Here is a 22,735-nt window from a genome sequence, read left to right as displayed (position 1 = left end):
GTACAATTCTCATATTATAGTAATATAAAACACAAGTAGAACCAGAACGGAAAGGCAGCTGGAATCACACAGTTCATTGAACAGCCATCAGCGTTTTAGTTAAAAATCCTTCTTTATTCCACAAATAAAAGGTAAAGAGAAATGAAATGAGCGCTTTCACGTATGCACGTTTGCACATTTCAGTGTACAATTCTCATATTATCTAATCTGCAGTAACAAAGATCAGGTGATTACAAAAACAAAGTAATAGCCGTTACTTATTTTGCAGGTACCCGCTTGTAATTTTGTGCTGTTGGTCTGAAGTACCACAAGTGCAATTATTCCAAACAGGTGCTAGAGAAAGCACTTACCTGTTTTTCAGATGCTGAATACTGCCAAGGCATTTCAGACGTCCATTTACCATGATGGCCAGTCTGGTACACAAGGCCTCGCACTCTTCCATGCTGCCAACAAAAAAGATACACAGTCACATGGTCAGCAAATGCACTGGGACAGGGAAGGAGGAAGATACGTTATCATTCCACAGTCAAAGAAATAATGCTACTTGACAATTCAATGGAACATCAGATCCACCAATGCTTTATAAACAACCACACCTATGAAATTATGGACATTAAGCATTATAACAACTTGAAAACTTTAGAGGATAGCTGCTCTGACAATGAACAATAACAGTATGGTTTTAATTCCAAGCAAATGGACAACTTTAACATATGTAGCAAAATATCAGTAATTAGTAATAGATAATGATTCTCGGCTGGAGTGCGGGGAGTGCCTTCTGTGTGGAGTCTGCATGTCCTCCCTGCAGTTGGGTGGGCATTCGAAAGACATGCGTAAATGGGTGTGCCTTCATTGAAGGTTGAACGTTGAGCTGGCACCTCAGCATTCATGAAAATCTACTGCCAATCATTAGCAGACTGGAGTTCCGCTGTGGCGACCCCTAACTGGGAAAAGCCGAAAGACAACAACAGTGACAGATAAGGAAATGAAGTACCACTTTCAAACATGTCTTCTAAAAAACAAATGATGGTCAGATGATGCCTTAGCATGAAAGCGGGTCTTCCAGCACATTTTATTGTAAGAAACAGACTACTCTATAGGAGGCTGTACTCTCTCCATGGCAGAGTTCTTACTACTACCTGTAACAAATGTAACAAATGCATTCGACCACCAAACAGTACACTTCCATGGTTCACCTCCATTTTACAGGTTTTACTAGAACATCCCAAGAGGCAGAAATTCATATGTCCCTATTATTACAAACAGAACAGTGTAAGAAACCTCTCTGTGTTGAAGATTTTCAGTCCATATATCTCTAATTAATCACTGTATATTAATCAGATCAGACAACAGTAGTAGAAGTAGTGAACTTAAACTCGTCTTAAGTAAAAAAAATAATAAAAAATATATAATTTGAAATACTGTACAGAATTACTAATTATTCAAAAGTAATCCAAGCAAGGCAGGCAGTCTGTTTCTAGTCGAAAAACCTTTACTAAGTACACAGACAAGCGATCCAAGTAAAACAAAAATAACAGAGTAATAGTTTCCTCACAAGCTTTCTAAATATATATATATATATATATATATATATATATATATATATATATATATATATATATACTTTTTATCAGGCAAGGGAGTGGTTTATTGTACTGAAAAAAAAAAAGTGTTATTGGTACACATGTTAAATTCACATCCCTTCCCCCATCAATGTGACATTCAAGCTGGTCCTGCCCTACTTAGTAGCTGTCATAATAATATTATAACCCTTATGTACTTTAAATAAAATTTATAATGATGTGGTACCTCTTATTTAACCAGATTATTAAATAGATTATTAAGTCTGTGATTTTATCCAAGACAATATACTACATGGCTGGAAATATATCAATCTTAGTCCATTTGGCAATCAAAAAAATAAATAAATATATATATATATATATATATATATATATATATATATATATATATATCTTCAGGTCTATGTACAGGAACCCTAAAAACTATCTATAAAAATATTATTGTATAATTAGTCTCTAACTAATTTTAACTGCAAAATCAAAAGCATTTGCTTTTTTTGACAAGGACTCTCCCTTATTCACCTGTCACACAGAGAACTCATCTTCTATATCCCCTCTATAAATATAATTAGCTAAGGTTTCAGTGCACCTTCAGGTTAGGCAGATATCTCCTTAGCAGTGAACCCATTCTATGAATAATTCATGTGTTTTGGTAAGCAAAACTTCATTAAACTGGATGAAGCCAAAGTTTTGCTCCATTTTGTTTGTACAACTGTCCAATCCCCCTTCGGTAGGTTCTGTTTACTATATTTTCTGTATGTATTAGCAACTGGTAGATATTTATTTTCTACATTGTATCTTCCCACATCACCATTTGTAAAATTAAATTGGAGGCAATGGGATACAGAGGAAATGGAAATAAATAAAACATTTCAAACCTGTTACTTAAAATGTAATTAGTGGGCAGCTTTGTACACAGATATATTTGGGTAAGTAATTGATTAAATAGTCATATTTATGCAGAAGTTTTCCAGAATAACTTATCAATGCCTCTGCAATGTAGCTAATAGTTCTTCAGATGGATATTAACTGAGTCACTTCAATAAATGAAGAGTTATAAGCTACCATTAGTTGCTCCATTAACATTAATTGAAGTAACGCAAGGAAAAAAGAGAGTGAGCCCAGGATGGATCTCTGGGGTAACATTTCTGCTTGCTGCTCTTAAGTAGCTGATAGCAGCATGTATTATTCTGCTAGGATTTATTAAATAAAAACTTTAAACAGTTACAAGCTTCCTTACACAGTTCTGCCTCCAACATAATATTTTTATAATTCTAAAAAATTACCATCAAAAGCTTTTGACAGTTTTACAAAAAGTTCTATCCATCAAAGCCAGATGGATTTTCCCTTTATGTTCGATGAAATTATACTTCACGACTGAATTTTAAAAGGATGTAAATAGCACAGTGAAGCACCATTTCAAAAATTTTTAAATACTGCTGTACCAAAACTATCTGTACAACAGTAATAAACTGAGTATTATCTTCCGTAAAGACAGAATTGTATTTATCTTTCCCTGAAAGGACCACGTGACAAGACTTCACCTAACCTTGTCTATTATTAACATTGTCTAGCGCCTTTAAACTTCTCAGTAAAAACTACTAGAAAGACTTATAAAGCTAGAGTATTTACTGTGTAAAGCCTTTAACCTCCTGTAATTGAGGCCCATGGGATATATACTGCTGGTAAGATTGCAACTTTACTATTAAAGGTCTGGATTGTTTTTTCATAGCCAGGTTTGGAGCATACACATGATGTGCCCTTTCAATTAAAAATTCCTGTTGTGGAATACCAGTCCAGTTGTTTATTTGTGCTTTCATAAAATTATTACGATTTGTTCCTTCCAGCTTCTCTGGTATAGCAGAAAATCTCAGGTTTTCCCTATGTGCTCTGCCCTCTAATTCTATTATTTTTTAAACCTCTCTTCTTTTGCAGTCTTATATTCAGCCAGCCTTTTCTTCATGTCAACCTCTGAGATTTACAGTTTTATCACCTTATCTGAATATCTGTTTAACGTTTCTTCCATTTTCCAGCCTTTTGTTGTTTGTGTTGATATACTCCATCAGTGTTTCATTTATTTTAGTCAGGTCTGTGTGCAGTTGCCTTATACTTTCCTCTAGGCTAGTGGAAGTCATGTCTGAAACTTGCACTGCTTTTTGCTGAACAGCTGCATTACTTTTCCCAGTCAGTGTTTTTTCATCACCTTTTGTAGTTGAGTTTCCTTCAAGTCCTCTGTATTTCTTTTTTCAGGCATCCAGGCAGTACATTTACTAGCCAATTATGGAAATTTACCCAGAAATTTAGGTCCACTGGCTTTCTTTGCTCAATTTCTGTTTTCACACTGGCAGAGTTAGAATTAAGCTGTTACTCAGTGTGCAGCCATCTTGGAAGTCCCTAAGCCACTGTTTTTGATTATAACTCCAGAGCATAAAAACATTTAGCACAACTACTTAGGCAATAGAAAGTAGAAAGGGCTGTTGCTAAACTTATAACAAGAAAAATAACCAGAGATCCTGCAGAGGTATTAGAGATATTTCCGAAAGGTTATAAAAATTTGTATAAAGCAGCGAATGTGGAAATCAAGAAAAAGCACAAACAGAAGTATTTATGGAGACAGCTATACCAAGGTTAGAGGTAGACAAGGCTTAACAGTTAACAGTTAAGATAGAAGGGGATGACTTAAAAATGGTGATGTATAATCAATCTACATGAAAGCCGCCAGGAATATATGGAATTCACATAGAAATTTGGGAGCTAGGAGAGATGAAAGTGATAAAGATCTGCAAGGTTTTGTTTAACAGCATTTTACATAGAGGGGAAACAACATCCTGCAAGAAAGTTGTGGTAGCAGTAATACCTACACACCGTAAAGACCATCAGACCCAACTTCATATAGGCCCATTTTAATTTTAAAACATGAAGTATTTGTGGATCAATGTGGTTTTGTGGAGGGGAGGCAAACATTCGACATTAATAGAACAATAATGATCCAGAGGGAAGCAGAGTGCAAGAAAATACTGCTGTTGTTGGTGGGTCTTGATACAGAGAAAGCATTCGACAGAGTAAGCTGGGATTTAATGAGTAGGGCAATGGAAGCATTTGCATTCCTTGTTTCAATGAGATTAATTAGGAGGATAAATGAGGGATTGGAATCAAAAATTAAAGCGGGAGAGTTCCTCTCTGATAAGTCGTGCCTGAACAGAGGAACCAGGCATGGGTATCCTCTTTCCATTTTCTTATTTGCATTAGATTTAGAGCCATTGGCAAAGAAAATAAGGGACTCTGAAAATCAAAGATATAATTGGTATGATAATCAAAAAAAGTTTGTTTTATTTGCAGATATTATTTTGTACCTAATAAAACAAGAAAAGGACATCTCAATGTTGTGGAACCTTCTAAGACAGTTTCATGTCTTTTAGGGATATAAAATGAATGAAGGCAAAACAAAGGCTATAGCTGTAAACTATGTTCCCCTCACATGATTTGGTTCAGCAATACTCATATTTATGGGGATATGATAAAATGAAATATTTAAGAGCACAGCTTAAAAGGATTCTGTTATTGCAGCTAAGGATATGTGGGAAGAGACTAAATAAAAAATAATAAACAAACTGAAGCTCTAGAAGTTCCTCTTTGTGGATATGGACAGCAAGGTGCAAGCAGTAAAAATGTTAGTCACTTTAATTTAATATACAGGTCAAGCATTTTTTATCAACCAGAGAAGATGTGGACATTAATTAATACAAAGTTGAAGGATTTTTATCTGGGAGGGGAAGAGGCCAAGGGTCACATTGGATAATTGTTGATCCTTCCAATAGAACAAGGTGGTTTAGGATTTCCTGATATGGAGGGATATTTTAGAGCTACACAGTCAAGGCTCATATACGTTACACAAGCAGGAAGCTATAATTCAAAGTGGAAATGGATGATGATGTGTGTGGGGGGGTTGAATTAAAAAAATAAAGACATAGTGGGATTTTGGATGTAAATCCTTGAGGAGAAAAACAACAGCCATATAGAATATTATATTTAAAAAGTAGCAGAAAGTAAGTACTAATGCAATACAAGAATGGAGAAAGGAGATTCTGACATTTGGGATGCCTGCAGTTAGGGGACAGAGAATAGGTAAGAGGTAATTTACTGGAGAAAATTGGCAAAGGAACCAAGGTATTGGGAGCAAATAAACAGAGAGAGAGAGGTAACAGAGTGGGAAGAGGAAAAGAAGACATTTGTTTTGCAGGCCAGAGACCGCCTTTCCTATCAGGATTAATAGAGTATAGGCAATGAGAAAGAGATAGAGGAATCCCTAAATGAAAGACCTGCCCTGGTAAAGTTTTTAGTTCAATACAGAACAGAAGCTGCTGTTACAAAAACGATAATAAGGAAGGCATATAAACTACTGCACAATAACTATCGGACTCAATCAGAAGAGATTACAAAATACTGAGAAGATAGCTGAAAAGCAATCTATAAGAAAACAATGGGAGAACATACAGTACATGTACAACTCCAAAATATGCAACAGAGTCTGGAAGATTTAGGATTTTTGTAAATGTATTTTTATACACCAAGCAGTCTCCAAAATGTTTTCCTCAGGTAGATGGCAAATGTTGGGTGTGCTGGGGAAGAAAGAGGTAACTGGGAACATATATTTTGGGGGTGTAATAAATTGGCAGACTTTAAAAATCCCCTACAGAGTACTCTGTCAGAAATAATGGGTGAGCAAATGGGTGTAACTAAGGAAATTATTTTGGCTGGGATATAGAATCTGAATTGCCTGGATATAGTAAGACCTTGTTAAGTTTAATTCTAGTGTCTGCCAAAAAAGCAATTAATAGAAAGTGAAAATCAAAGTCTAAACCAACTGTATATGAAGCAGTGAATATTATAACAGAGATAAAATAATTGAAAGTTTGATCTTTAGAAAAGAGTAGGAATAAATTACATAGAAAAAATGAAATTATGGGAAGAATACATACAGAATAACGTTTTGGGAGAGGAGTGAGGTTTAAGGGAAAGTATGATTTAATCAGTTTTTATAATTCTGTACTGATGATAACTGTATAAATATAAACACATTAACATGGTTTGATTTCCTGTATGTAAATGCATGTTAACTATGCATTAAGTGATAATTCAATAAAGGTGTTAAAAAAGAATAATCTGTGTACTTACTCTCTTACATGACAAGATCAATGGGTTCTTGACAATAACCATTTACTTGTTCTGTATGACAGCAGACAGATTCACCCTGACAGTAAAAAGAAGACAAGAATAACCTATTTACTTACTCTGTTTGACAGCAAGATACATGTGTTCCTGACAATGACTAGGGGACAGGAGTAATATTATTTATTCTGCTTGTCCAGAGGGTTTGCAGGTTCCAGAGAGTGACAATAGCCCAGGATTGACTTATTTATTCTGTTTGATGACATGGTATGATGGGTCATTCCAAAAAGACCACTTTTACCCACAATCTGAGAATTTAATATTAGAGGAAACACAAACATTATAATGAATATCCAGTAATAAATAAACTAATAAAGTGAACAGAACCAGAGTTAGAGGTTTGCTCATTCCTGCAGTACTGGTACAGAATGACACATGTTATATCTATAGGTGCAGGATCATCAAGGGAGCTTCAGATTAGGCCTTCTTGTCAGTGACAAATCTGATTGTAATTCTGGTGTTACCTCAGGCCTATAATGAAGTCAGAGAGAAATCCATGTGATTGGATATGCATGGAAGAGATACTGTTGCATAACTATAGGCCTGTTACTGTGAACAATCTGCTGGTACTATTTAATGAGACAGGAAGATGAAGCAGGATTTTACGGATCTGGTTAAACAATAAAAGGGAGAAGGGTAAAGTCTGAGCTGTGGCAAGTTAAATTCTACATACATGAGACCACCTACCAGTAACAGGAAGCCAGGTGCTGATGCTCAAGAGAGGGGAATTACTAATGAAGCAGAAATCTTTGTTGAACATGACAAACCAAAAGAACCAACACAAAACTGTAAAAAATCCACGAATATACGAAGCTCATCCAAAACAGCTTTATTGGCAAACAAACCACCGGTGCTCCACCACTGACCTAGGTTTCGTCCCGAAAGGACTTCTTCAGAGTGTGTGGAACCAGTTAAAATATATACTGACAATGATTAATTAATTAATTAATTAACCAATACACACCTAATACAAAACTAAAAAGTGGTGTTACATGACCCGCCCGTAACCCAGGCTTGAATCAAACTACCACTATGACATTTAAAAACACTCACACATCTAAAAATTCAATAAAAAATAATAAAATGTTAAATTATAATAAACTGTATATTAATTACATAAACTTGACAAAAAATATGTAATACATAGATTAAGCTATGTGATTGTACCATGATGTTGACTGTATAGATTTAACCTAATATATGTTTGAGCCTCAAATAAGGTTTAATAGAAATAAATTCATTTAACCCAGGATAGTAGTGGGCATTAAGTAACAACTGCCACTTGAATTCACAAGTGTCTAAATGGTAATCTGTTGTCCTACCCTGTAGATCTTTTACCAACTGTTGTATGACACAAAATGAAAATTTGTGATCACTGTGTGCTATTATGTGTCGGGCTAAAGCATTAGTAGGCCTATGATGCTGAATGTCTAAAAGATGCTCCTTTATCCTGTCTCTAAATCTTCTACACGTTTTGCCCACATAAAATGCCGTACACGACTGACATTTAGCAAGGTAAACAATGTTAGAAGAGAGACAGTTAAAATGGCCATTGATCTTAATAGATATATTGTTGACCATTATCTTGTTCGCTGTTGGTATCTTTGTTGAACATGACATGAGGCCTAGGAAAAGTGGACTCAGAGATACTGGTAGTAATGGGTGTCATATATTTGGCCACAGAATCATGGGCAATTTGTACAAAGCAGCTGTGGCTTTTGCTGTCAAAAGCTGCTGTATGGTGTAGGCATCACTAAGTTGAGCTCTGTAGTCCTGAATGGACTTTGTGACTGTTAGGGTAAGTGATGGGTCCATCAAAAGGCCAAGGCATTTGCACAAGATGATGGATTCATTGGGATATAAGGAAAGATATATATATATATATATATATATATATATATATATATATATATATATATATATATATATATATAATCATCAGCTGTGTGGGAAAAAACATAGCAATGGTTTCAATCAATAATGTGCTGCAGGTCCCATGGTTGATGGGCTTGTGTTTAGTAAGTAACTGTGACCTTTATAAAGGTCAAAGCTAAGGGTGGATGAGAGGGCAGCAGCTGTGTGAGGGCAGCTTGTTAGGGACATGTCACTAGTATATAGGATAGCATTAATATCTGAAAGTCTTAAGTTAAAGATATTTATGAAATATTGCAAAGATCAATGTCTAAGAATTGAATCCTGTAAGATATCCTTTATTCAGCTCAGATGACATGCAGTGTGTGGAACTAATCCAAACACTGCATAAGCATTCCCAGAAGTAGCTTCCAAATCATTTGATTACTGAGATTCAGGGACATCCCCAGAGGTAGCTTTTGAATCATTTAATTACTGCAGGATTAAGGGAGCTTAGCAGAAATAGCAGCCTGTGGGAAACTGAACTCAAAACTTTAGCAAGGTCAATAGATAAAATCCTTGATAAGGTTCTTCTGTGCGAGGATCAGACCTCACACTCAAGAGGTGTCAGAAAACTAAATTTGGCACAGCTTTACTGACAGTGGGTCCTCAAGGAAATTTGTGATCACATAATCTGACTATAAACTCTGCTTCAGTGCAGTTTCTGCTGGTAATCATGGAGATTTCCAATATGTAGCAAATTACAAAAAAAGCTATAAACCTATTTCTGCAAAAGGCAGAAAGTGGCACTTTCTAGTTGGCGTAAGTACCCCCTCCTTACAATACACAAGATCCAGAACTTTCCTAGAGCAGAATCATTAAAATAGTGAGCAGATGACCAGTTCATGAGGGCTGGAACTTTTAAAGTGTACTGAAGTATGGACAATCTTTTCATTTGACAGAGAGAGAGAGAGAGAGAGAAGAATGTTACCAGAATGATAGCATCAGCTGTTCAGTTATGCCACAGCCAATGAGATGAACTAAAACAAGGCAATCCAGAATTCCCTCCATGTACGTAGAACAGTATGAGGAGGCATTAAATGAAACACAGAATCAGCTGCAAGGTAAAACGTAACTCGTCTGTCCATTTTCATATAAATGGTTTCACATCACAATTTATCAAGCATTATTTTTCCATTCCCAGTGTCAGCTGTTTCCTGTTGGATTGTACGCAGTCTTAAATCTCCTTAAACACTTTGATCCTGTTCTGGTATCCTCAGACAGTCAATTTGCATGTCGGCAACTCATGACAAAAAACTTTCCGTCAATTTTTTTTTATTTTATTTCCCTTGAACCTCACACTGTTTGTTTAATAGTACTTTTTTTTTTTCAAAAATGATGCTTCAGTTAAGGATTCTACCTCTTTAAAATATTTACACATTTGTGTTTAGTAGCCAGTTCCTTTCCCTGTTTTCTTCATGCATCCACTTTATCATCATAGGTTCATAGGTGTGTACTAGCCTAATGGCCCTGGAGTCTTTACAAGTCTAGTCCATAGGATTACCCTGGCATCGTGCCGCCCGACCTTAGTTCCCAGTGCCTCTGTCGAGTAAAGCCACTGGAGTGATCCCCGGGGTGAATTTTCTATTTATCATCCACTCATCAAGATTTCTCTTGAAGAGTGCCAGTGAGGTGCTCTGCTTGACATGTATGAGAAGTCTATTCCAAAGTATGGGTAGTCTCTGGGTTATAAACCTGTACCCCCATAGCATGTTCTGTTGACTGTGATAATGAGGCTGAGGTCTCTGGAGCATGTGGTGCAGAGGGATTGGGATTTCTTTAGATGCAGCATTTCTAACAGAGCTGGGTCAGACATGGCTTCAAGCAGAGATCGCCTCTAAGTAGGCGATATGAGACACAGAATAGTTGGAGGTTTTTTTTAGTCTGTTCATATAGGACAAATGTTTAAGGTCTAGGATCCTCTTTGTGGGGTACTTTTGTGGCCTCTCCAGTTGTTGCAGGTGTTTAGTGAGATACATGCCAAATGGGGCACTATACTCAATAACTGGCCTAATGAGGGAAAAGTAGAGGGAGACAATGCCCTCTTTCTTCCTGGATGCAAAACCCTTAGTAATGAGCTGTGCTACATAGAAGGACTTTCTGACCACAGTGGCAATGTGGTGGTGAAAAGAGAGGTTGCTTTCAACCTGTATTCCCAGATCGTTTATAACACCTTCTGTGTTCAGTGGACTACCATCGATGTGGTAATTCATGGGAACTGGGTTTTCCCAAAGGGGATGACAACACATTTTTTAACATTGAGCTTAAGGCCATGGTTCTGACACCAGTCTTTGATCTCAGTGAGGCCTTTCTGTAGGATGTTAACATCACTCGGGGAGTTAATAATAGCTCCCAACTTGTAATCGTCTACAAACTTTGTCAGCCAGAGTCTCTTCGTGTTGGCCTGGACTTCAGAGAAGTAGATACCAAACAGGAGAGGACTCAGGACTGAATCCTGTGGGACTCCACTCGTGACTGGTCGGCAGTCTGACTTGGAGTCAGCTACTTTCGCACCGTGGGTTCTACCTGTGAGCCAGTTTGCAAACAACCTAGTGATAAAGGGGTTGATGCATAGCTTAGTGAGTTTTTCTATAATTCCTGAGTGGGGAATGGTATCAAAGGCCTTGGCCAGATTAAAGTAGGCTGTATGAAACACCTTGCCTTCATCCACAGCTCTGGCGACTGACTCAAAGAAGTTTATCAAGTTAACAGGCATGATCTGCCCTTCAGAAAACCAAACTGTGTAGGATCCAGAGTTTGGAGATTCCCTATATCCTTGTTTATTAGGTCCATGATGATGCATTCCATAGCTTTGCATATCAGACTCATCAGGCTAATGGGGCGATAGTTCCCAAGGTCTGTAGTCGCTCCTCCTTTGTGGAGAAGGGTGACTGTAGCAGTGCACCATTCAGTAGGGACAAAGCCTGAGGTGAGGCTGTGATTGATCAGGACACACAGGTCAGGTGCCAGTTCACTCTGTAGTTTATGTAGAACACAGCCAGGGATATTGTCAGGTCCCATAGAAGCTGTATTCTTGGCCTTGGACAGTGATGTTTTAACCTGTGCAGCAGTAATACTGGGTGTCATGTAAACTATGCTGCAAGCCTTCTCTTAGTTTGTTTTCTGCCTGAGACATTCTTTACTTAGAAATCTCTATCTCTTTATGTGGAAAGAAAGAAGAAAAGAAACAAAAACTGCTTTGATATGACTGGCTGGAGTTATTAGATACATTGTGCTGAGGTGGTAGGTGCCTAATTTCAGTTATCTACTAATGTTGTGCTTTCCAAAGTAACCATGCCTCTAACTGTCCCTAATTTTCACAGATGTTCCTGATTTTGACTCAAATTCTAGCTCTAGCTCTCTTAGTCTCTCCTAAAACTAGTGACTTTTGGGGAAAAGATGATGAATTACATTTAATTAGTGGCAATTGTCAGAGTTACACCAGAAATGCATACTAATTCACATTCTCTTATTCTGTCAATGTTTCAAGTTAATAGTACTAATATTTTAAAGTGTCCCTGATTGCACCTGATTCTGCTGAGATTTGTCCTGATTCATTTGAGAGCTATGACTACCACACTATAGTAACACAAAAGTCTTAGTAGAAAAAAAAATTTCAAATCCACCATACTGTAGGATATTTATTCCATGTTCCCACACCTGTACTCACCTGTGAGATGTCAGCACTATAGAACGTCCTGTTTTGATGATGTCAAGAATCAGATTCCACAGGAAGCGACGTGCCTTAGGGTCCATACCTGTTGTTGGCTCATCCTTCAAGAAGCAAACAGAAAGAACAGACTGTTTATAAATACTCCACAAGCTAGAATGTATGTCCTAAGTACCTTAACATTTATAATGTTCTGTTTTTCATTCCATGGTAACCATACTTTTAAAACTCATTCTATAGTATGGGGGGTAGTAATAAAGCAGTAGCAAACAAAGCATTAAGGTAGTGTCTGCAGCAGGACTTAAGTATCCTTCTAGAAGTTTTCCATTGTAGTATTTAGACCTAAAGGTGTACATTGCTAGGCATGTTATGGTCCCTGCGATCTCCTGTTTAGTTTTGTTCCTATGTTCCTGTACTACTGTCACTATTTTAAAGGGGAAAAAATAGATTAAGTAATTTAACTGATAAATCTGAATAAAAATGTAGTGTGACTATAAACAATCTATATCACTCTCGATTCTAATAAATTTGCATTAAAGGGTTTGTCATCCCCACAGCAAACATTACTCAGCATCGGATTTGTAGTAGTATTAATGGACACCACTCACCAGTGTCATTTATAATCATTACAGAGTACAAAGTGGGCATGTCTTCCATGTTCCCTCTAGTTTTTCCTCATCCTCAAAGATCCCATCATTGGATGTTTGACAGCCCTCATTCTTGGTACAAGAGGGGATATGGTAAATGCTACCATCCCCTTGCTAAAATTCCACAAAGGAATCCTGAGGCAGATGAATGAAAAATCTGAATCTGCTGCACAATAACATTCTGATAGCTTCATAGTCTGAGATAACTGAGTAAAGGCCTCTCAGCCCCATGAAAAAGCAGACTCTAGGTTTAAAGAATAAACTATCTCATCAATATATTTAAAGAATTGTTGAAAATAACTGGTGTGTCACTTTATCTTATACGAAGAGTTAATTATTCTCATAAGTTCTCTATCTGACTATCGGTCTCTTTCATTAGATTCTGTATCATTGGATACAGTCCCAAGACATGATCAAAAACATAAAGGAAATGGGGCGTGGCCAAGGATGAACACAGGATAGCAGCAGATTTCTTCAGCTCCACCAATTTCATTACACTGACAGGAATTAATTACTTAAAAAATTAATTTTTGAAGTAATTTTCTTTCTAAATATGTTTGTTTTATATAGTTCTTGAACTATATCTAAAAAAGAAAGGAAATTTTAACAATATTCCTGTCAGAAATCACTTTGGAAATTTTCCTGTCAGTTTATCAGTCTGAAATGAGTTCCAGTAAGACAAATTCTCAAGACTCCAGCATCAAGAAAGATCTTCAGTCTCTGATAACTATAATCCAGCAACTTACTGCTAAGATGGATAAAATGGATACTAAAATTGATGCCTTCATAGAAAAAACTACAAAACAAATAGACTTGTTACATATAGACCTGCAACAACAGAAGATCCAGATGACAGGCATAGAAGAAGCTGTGAATGACATGGAAAATAGAATCCAAGAAGAGGAAATCAACATTGAGTTTCTGCTGAAACAAAATACACATTTACAAACAAAGCTGGATGACCTGGAAAATAGATCTAGGCAATAACATTAGGATTTTTGGACTGCCAGAAAATATTGAAGGTAACAATATTACTTCTTTTTTAACAACATGGCTCCCTAAAACTTTAGACTTACCAGAAGCATTCTCTTTTGGTATCGAAAGAGCACATAGATCTATAGCTAATACTAACTCTAACAAAAACTATCCTAGATCAGTTATAGTTAGATTTCTATCATCTTTTGATAAAGAGATGGTTCTTAAATCTGTTTGGGCTAAAGCTCCTGTTACGATTAATGACACAACTGTGCGTTTTGACAATGACTATTCTTTCTTGGTAATAGCTAAAAGAAAAGTTTTTCTGCCACTAATAAGGGAGCTTAAAAAAGCACAGTTTAAAACATACCTTCTGTTTCCTGCCAAGCTAAAAATCTTCCTGATGGTCCTAAAATTTTTGATGACTTAGACTCTGCTTTACTGTTTATCAAAAAAAAAAAGATTTTGGATAAAATAGAGGAAATGGAATGGGCTAGTCCTTCATTAAAGAGACTGGCAACTGAAACTTCGTGGAAGACTTCAGAGAAGAAGAAGAGACTAAAAAACAAATGATTTATTCTATGTTTTTTTTTCTTTTTTCTCTCATCATTTTACTTCATTATTAATCTTTTTAAATATAGTTCCTGCATTTCCAGAAAGCCACAAATATTCTGAAAAAGATTTAATCAAAGTTATTCTCTGTGTGCAAAGAAATGTTTTGTTTCATAACCAGTCAAAATATCTGAGGAAATAATAACAAGCTATTATTCAATTTGTTTCTCTTTCTGAAAAAGAGAAGTAAGGTCAGTAATTTGATACATTTTTTTTCTTTTTTTTCTCCTTTTCTTCTTTTCTTTGTTTAAACAATGACATTCTATTTGGATTATGTAGTGGGTAAAGGGTGGGGGAGGGCAGGGAGAGAAGAGTAATGAAAATATGATAAATGGAATAATAACATATTTATTCCTTGTAAAACGTTTATATGTTCTTCAAATGCTATTCCTAATTATACTTTCTTGATTATACTGCTTATGCTTGTTTGTACATAATCTGTCATGCTTTAACTAATAATAATTAGAACTAAATAATAGTAAATAATATGTTTTATTTTTAACTCTATTAATATAAACAGTAAGTAATATTCCATTGTATATACTTCTTATAGCTTTCTCTTACATTTTTTTTCTGCTTTACACTTTTTTATTTTCTACTCTCTTTTTCTTTTCTTTATTCTTTCTCTTTATTTTTTTCATATTACTATATAGAAATGCTTTTGATCATATAGACACAGTAAATAATAAGATTTGCATAAAAATTGAGTTGGGACAAAAATATTGAGTTTTATTACTTATTAATAACTTTGGGCTTAATTTCACTTACATAGAGGCTGTAATAACCTGTAAAATACATTGTGAAGGTTTTGTCATGTTTAGATGCATTTACACTGCTAAATGAATGTTTGTCACTAGTTCTTAACAAGTTTCCCGCCAAAATGTTAAGGGAGACAATCTGGGGTGTGGGCTACCTCATGAACAGTGTCCTCGAGTTGTTTTAAAAGCTTCAACTCTCAGAATTCTCACAGAGAAACTGAAAGCAGTCAATTTGACCTTTGACCCAGATGTCACACTGACACATCGCAGATTCAGGAAGAACACTCTACCAGGAAGTAGAACTGATGCAAATGAGACTATGTGAAGAAAAATGAACTCTTTAACATTTAAATGTGAGTTATTTTATATAATTACTTAAATATCTATGTTATAATTCATAAAATATGTCAGTTATAATGATTTTAAATGATGCAGTTTCTTGTAGTAAGTAAATGTCTTATTTTAGAAGGCATAGAAAATGAAACATTTATTCAAGTGTTTTTGAAAATCTACTTGACTGCAGCATACTAATCTGTGTTAAAAACTTATGTTCCAAACATATACATTACTATAACTCATTTAATTCATCTGATTGACAAGCATAAATAACTTTATAACTCTATTCTGGAAGAAATTGTCATGTGATATATTTTAAAGCAGTAGTATAGGCATACAAGATACAGATGGCTTTTTTTACAATAATACAAGTGTTTCTGAGAATTTGCATAACTATGCAGTATGATTTATAACAATTTCTATAAATATAATATTTTATTCTATTGACAATAATGAGTATGAGTAAAATGCTCATATACAAGCAATTCAAGGTTTTTTGGAAGCTGTTGACTGCATTTACATGACAGAAAATAGATGCATCTTAATATATGTAATGTCTGAACTATATTAGCCAAAGTTTTTGATTTAAATGAATGTTAGAGCTTATTTTTACATACTTTGAATAAATTAATATGTAAATATGCCTTCCTTTTTTTTTTTTTCTCTCTCTTTCTTTCACTCTCTCTCCCTCTTTCACGTCTTTTATTTCTCTCTCTCTCTTGGTTCCTAATATCAAGATTATTTGAATACAAGTGTATTATATTACATAGATGTATATAGTAGTATGAATAGTTTTTAAAAAAAAAAAAGTTTATTTTAGTTTATATGATGCTGTTTTATCAAATGTGTAGTCTTGTCTTGCTAGATAATTGAATTGAAAGCTGTTAATTTAAGTTAAATATAACCAGTATTAAATTGATAAGGTGGTAGCTGAGGTACTGCTGCTTAGGGTAGGGGGTTAACTTAAGTGGTAAATAGTACTCTAAGTTGGAGTTTTTAACTCCAGGCTGGATGCAAGGTTTAATCCTTACATTATTTTCACTTGTTCATTGTTATATGTATATAGTTTTGACATCCACAATATATTTTGTACACTCATTGTCACTACAAACAAAATTGAATCCTATACAAAATCCCATAAGAGATTCAATAAATACAGCTATATTTAAAGGTACACCTAAAGGAGGAGATGTAACATTACTTATGTTGTTATTTATTTTGATCATAAGATTCTTAAGTTTTAAAAATGCCAAATGACATCTTTAAAAGGAATTTCTTTAAACATTAATGGATTGAATAATCCGTGTAAAAGGGCAAGCCTAATAAGATACATTAATTTACATAAGGCCAACTTAGTCTTCCTGCAAGAAACCCATCTCTTGAAAAAGATATTGATAAACTAGCCACAAACAAATATACAGTATTAGTTAGTTCAGAGCACACTCAGAAAAAGAGGAGTGACTATTTTATGGAATAAAAGTATGCCCATTCCTAAAACCATTAAGTCTTATCAGGATGACAAAGGAATGTTTTGTATGGTTACAATACAAATTAATGGGAAGACTTACACTTTAATTAATGTATATTGGATACCTGGAATTGGTATTAATACAGTGAAACATCATCTTGATAAGATCATATCATTCTCTATAGGAGATATTATTTTAGCTGGTGACTTTAATTGTATACTACATGAAAGTGATACTACCACTATAGGAAAAAGAAGAATTACATCTAATGCAAAACATTTAAATGATTTTGCTAATTCTTATCATTTGAATGATATTAATAATCAAATAGATTCAAAATCATTACCATACACCTTTTTCTAACAGATACAAAACTTATTCAAAAATAGATAGGGTCTTTATTTCTAACCAGATGGTAACAGATTTAATTAATTCCAAAATCATTTCATGTCCTATATCTGATCATAATTCAATTGTTTTTGAATTCATGATAAAAATACTCATAATGTTCAGATCAAAAGGATACCAGCATACTTAACTCAACTAAAAGACTATAAAGAATATATACTTTCAGAAGTAAAACATTTTTAGACATAAATAATACTCCTGAAGTCTCCATTGTCTATGTTTGGGATGCCTTAAAATCATATCTATATGGACAAAGTATCAGATGGTATAATAATAAAAGGAAATCTTGGGATAAGGAATTGTTAGATATTCAAAGTAAATTAGACTCTTATAAACATAATAATAAAGAAAATATTATGGACAAGAAAGTTATTGAAGAAATAAACAAACTAAATGAGAAATACAAAGAAATTTTAACTCATAAAGTTAAAATAACTTTAGAGAAATACAAGTTTTGTCTTATTCAATAAGCCCCAAATACTTACATAGACTTAAAAATAAAACAAAAGGTTGAATAAACAAAACCATATCAAAGAAATCTTTTCTCTAAGGAAAAAGAAGAATGTTTCTAGTATACCAGAAATACTAGATGAATTTAGAAATCACTTTCACAAAATTAACCATAATAACATTAACATGGAACCTAAAGATAAAATAAAGGAGTTTATAACCACAAACATGAATAAAAGCTTAATAAACAACAGATTAAACTATTGGACAAAAGTATTTCATATACAGAGGTTATTACACAAATAAATAAGCTTAAATCAAACAAAGCACTGGGTAATGATGGTATTATATCAGAGATATATAAAATCCTTTCTAAAAGTACATATTTATTAATGGATGAGGTTTTATTTTGGCCCAAACTGAGTTAATAACCCCCATCTTGGCAATATACATTTATTTCACCAATTTTAAAACCTAATAAAGATCCAACTAGATGTACTTCATATCGGCCCATCTCATTACTTAATGTTGATTATAAAATGTTTATGAGTATTTTTGCTGATAGATTGAAGACAATCATCCCGGCATTATAGATATAGATCAGACAGGCTTCATTGTAAATAGAAATACTTTTGATAATATAAGAAGAACTTTAACATTAATTGATTTTGCAAATAGGAAAAAGAAAGATTTAACACTTATTAGTCTTGATATAAGTTCAGCATTTGATTCAGTAAGTTGGGACTATCTGTTTACCTTACTGAAGTGCACAAACATCTCAGATGCATTTGTAAATCTAATTGAGCATTTATACAAAGGAACATTGGCTTATATTAAGGTAGGAACATATGTTTCACAAAAAATACCCATTTTAAAGGTACAAAACAAGGATGTCCACTTTCTCCACTATTATTCACTTTAGTAATGGAGCCTTGGGCTAATTTGATCAGAAACAGTACTGACATAGAGGGTTTTGAAATAGATGAAAATACAACATCCAAAATTCATCTTTTTGCAGATGATGTTCTAATTACATCAGCAGGATCTAATTCTTCTATGCAGTCTCTATTTGATAAAATGATGAATTTTAAAAGTATTTCTGGTTTAATATTCAATGAAGAAAAACTAAAATACTACCTATATATACACGAAAAAATATTCTCATTAGTGATTTTACTAAATATGTACCCAATTCAGGTCAGATAACTTATTTAGGTATAATACTATCTAAAGATATTAAATCTATTATATATAATAATTATAATACCTGTTTTCTTAATATACAAAATCTTTTTAATACCTGGAATAATATGTTTTTTACTATGGAGGAGAGACTTACAATTATTAAAATGATAATATTCCCCAAGATTTTATACTTAATACAATCAATAATACTTCCACCTACAAAAATAATTATCAAGAAACTGAATACACTAATGTTAAATTTCCTATGGGCACCTAATAGACCTAGGATTGCATTAAAGAAACATACTAATAGCTGGTCTCAAGGGGTATTTCTTTTCCAGACTTTAATTTATATACTATCTCTTCTATTGTAAAAGTTATTACTTTATTAATAGATCAGTCATATGTCACAAAATGGAAAGATTATTGGGAGCTAATTAGTATGCACTTCATGAAAATCTCCTTAACACATAAAAATATGATTGTAAATAACTCCATGTTATGGTTACTAAAGGAATTTTGTACTTCACCTATTACACCTAAACATATGGTTTGTTACCCATTAAATATTATTATTAGCTATCGTAACTTTATATTCATGCACCCTAAGTATAGGGAATGGAATTTTATTATATTCCCTATAATGTATACTCAGGGTATGCTTTTGTCATCTACTTCTGAAGGAACTCATTTAGCTATAGATAATGATCTAAAGTACTGGTATCAGTTGATATCTGATAATAAAGTTAAAATCTAGATTTCTTAAAACAAGAATTTGATCTAAGAGAAACTTGCTGGTTAGAGGTTCAGACCTTTAGACAACATCTCATTAATAAAATAGATCTAATGTCTATAACAGTTAAAGAATCTATTCCAACACTGATTGATTACTTGATATTAAATTTACAACATAAAGTTTCTGATAAAGGTAAACTTTCATGCATACATAAAATTATCAGACAAGAAACCTTTTACAGTGTAGATACATACTGGAATTATTTCACTTCTATTAATGGGGACCCACCAAATCAACAAGATAAACAATATATATTGGAATCTGCCTATAGAACTACATATTCCATTGTCTGGAGACTTTATACATGGAAATTTTTACATAGATCTTTTTATACACCTTTGATGATGAATAAAATAAATAATAAAGATAATCTATGTAAGAGATGTAATGTAGAAATTAATGCTGACTGGGCTCATATGTTTTATGACTGTATAAAATTGAAAGAATACTGGAAGTCAATTAATGAATTTTGCAGGCTCTTTTTACAGATAATTTCATTATTTCTAAATCTCTTATATTATTCAACACACCTGTACCTCAAAGTGTTAAAAAGGTTAAGCTTCCCTTGTTATGGTCTATTCTAGCAGTGGCTAGGAAAATAATAACCAGAAATTGGATTTCAGATACACCTCCTTCGTTCAATGAATTTAAAAATGTTATGAATATAGTGTGCCATATGGAAATAAACACAATTAGGTCAAGAACAACTAGAAAAACATCTTATTATATTGTATGGGATAATTTACAAAATTTGTTAAAAAATCCTAATTTCAATAGCATGGTATTTTAGTTTAATTAATTGATCTGATTGTAGTGGATGTCTTTGTAAATACTTTAGTTGTTTTGTTGAATGTTATAATCATATCTATTTTTAATTACTTGTATAAAATTGTTATGATATTTCTCTTGTATGTTAAAACAATAAACCTGTTTTGAAAAAAAAAAACATAAAGGAAATAGAAAAAAATGATATAGGCACAAGTCTTCTATCCAAGCCTAAAACCCATGTAGTATAGTCCTGTCAAAAATGTTCTTCAACAAATTATCTGTAGCTTATCTGATTTAGTTATTTAGTGGCATTTGTGTACCTGGTTAGGCCGAGTGGGCCTAAATAGAGCATTTCAGCAGAGGTCCAGGGGAGAAAAACTCAGTATAAACATACAATTTTGAATTAATGAGAGTTATAAAACAATACAAAGCTAACAAAGATAACTGTACAAAGTGTAAAAGGACGAGCTATTACATAATGTTATACAATACAATTTTAAAACAATATGTAATGTGATGACATCTTGTGATAATATTTCATAACACAGTATGATGGACAATAATTATTTTTAAGTTACAAAGGAAATAAATGTGAGGATTATAAAAAAATATGAGGTGAAACATAAATGGAGTTTCATCATAGTACTATGTACTGAAAATCAGCCGAGATGCAGGTTGGTAGGCTGACAGTAGAAAAAGAGGTGTAAGGTAAGAAAAGAGAAAAAGCAGGGAAGATAAGTATAAAAAAGTACTTTGGGGAAAGGAAAAGAACAAACAATGTACATTAGTGACAGTGAGTGCTACAGGTAAGAGGAGAAAGAGAATGAAGAATGGTAGAGTACACAAGATGTCTTGTGAAAAAAATTGTGAGGTGAAAAGACCAGAGTGAAAAGAGGAAATGGAAGGCTGAATTCAAGTGATGTACGACCTTTGGCTGAATAGGAAAGTAGTAGTTTATTCTAACACTTAGAATAGGTTAAGCTAAGTTGGTTAAACTGGGAGATGAGTAAGAGCATGACTGCAGACTCATTAGCTACTGCTTTAGCCAAGTTTTAAATGACTAGGTTACGATAACATATGATGTTTTGCAAAAGTACAGACTGAAGTCTATGCTGTGATCACACAGATAAGGATGAGCTCCAAGGAATGCTGCTGATGTACCTATAAAATGGCTATAGTGAACACTGAGGATCTCAAATAAGGCATATCTTATATCATATTTCTGAATCATAAAATAATACACTTTTTGATCCATTTTGTAAGACCTTGTTTGGACATTTTATTCTTCAGTTTCACATTCTCAATGAATTAAGAAAAGCTGCGAACCTTTACAAAGCATTTTTGTCATAGCTCTATAACAAGCTGCCTAGTAACATGTAAACACTAAAACAGCCCCTCATCTTTGTTTTCTAAAGTAGGATAAAACTTGGTAAATGAAACATTTTATTTTAAGTCTCAGTACCTAACAGGTAGCACACTCCCATTTGGTGCAGAGTTCAATTCCCACACCAGTTAGTTGGATTACTTTTCCCCATACTGACACAGCAGTGTAGCATAATGCAGGTACTATACTTCTGAATGTACCTCCAGATAAAAAGTTAAACCAGGACCCCATCTGCCACTGTTGGTGGTTGTTAGAGTGAATGTAAAAATTTGCAAGACACTTAGTGAAAATAGTTAGGGGAAGATTCCTGGTGCCCTGGGCAAACTTCTCGTAGACAATATGAATACCATCTTGGGTCTATCCTGAAAAGAGGCCATTGGCCTAGTGGCACTAACAACTTTGATTCTGTGTTATTAGGCCTCATGTGCCAATGGTGCAGTTGTGGGGAAAAGCACTTTGCAGTGCACAGGTATTTTTTTCTGTAGTCTGCGATAGATTTGCCGTGGTGGTACTGCGGTAGCATTGTCGCCTCACAGTAAGATGTTGTCCTGTTC

The 22,735-nt window shown here is 34.0% G+C and overlaps 1 protein-coding gene across 1 annotated transcript in view; it reads right to left on the bottom strand.

Moving 5' to 3' along the window:
• The window catches only part of ABCA2 (ATP binding cassette subfamily A member 2), a gene marked incomplete in the record, with an annotated part of 2,505,641 nt that overhangs the window by 184,783 nt on the left and 2,298,123 nt on the right, over positions 1-22,735 (bottom strand). Inside the window, 2 exon segments of the mRNA XM_044058216.1 lie at positions 351-443; positions 12,394-12,497. Of these exon segments, the coding sequence (XP_043914151.1) occupies positions 351-443; positions 12,394-12,497 (197 nt within the window).

This window comes from Protopterus annectens, chromosome 16.part0 (assembly GCF_019279795.1).
Source record: "Protopterus annectens isolate FY-2018-M chromosome 16.part0, PAN1.0, whole genome shotgun sequence".
Classification (NCBI taxonomy): Eukaryota; Metazoa; Chordata; order Ceratodontiformes; family Protopteridae; genus Protopterus; species Protopterus annectens.
The sequence above is the reverse complement of the archived record's forward strand: the minus strand, read 5'-3'. Positions and strand labels throughout refer to the sequence as shown.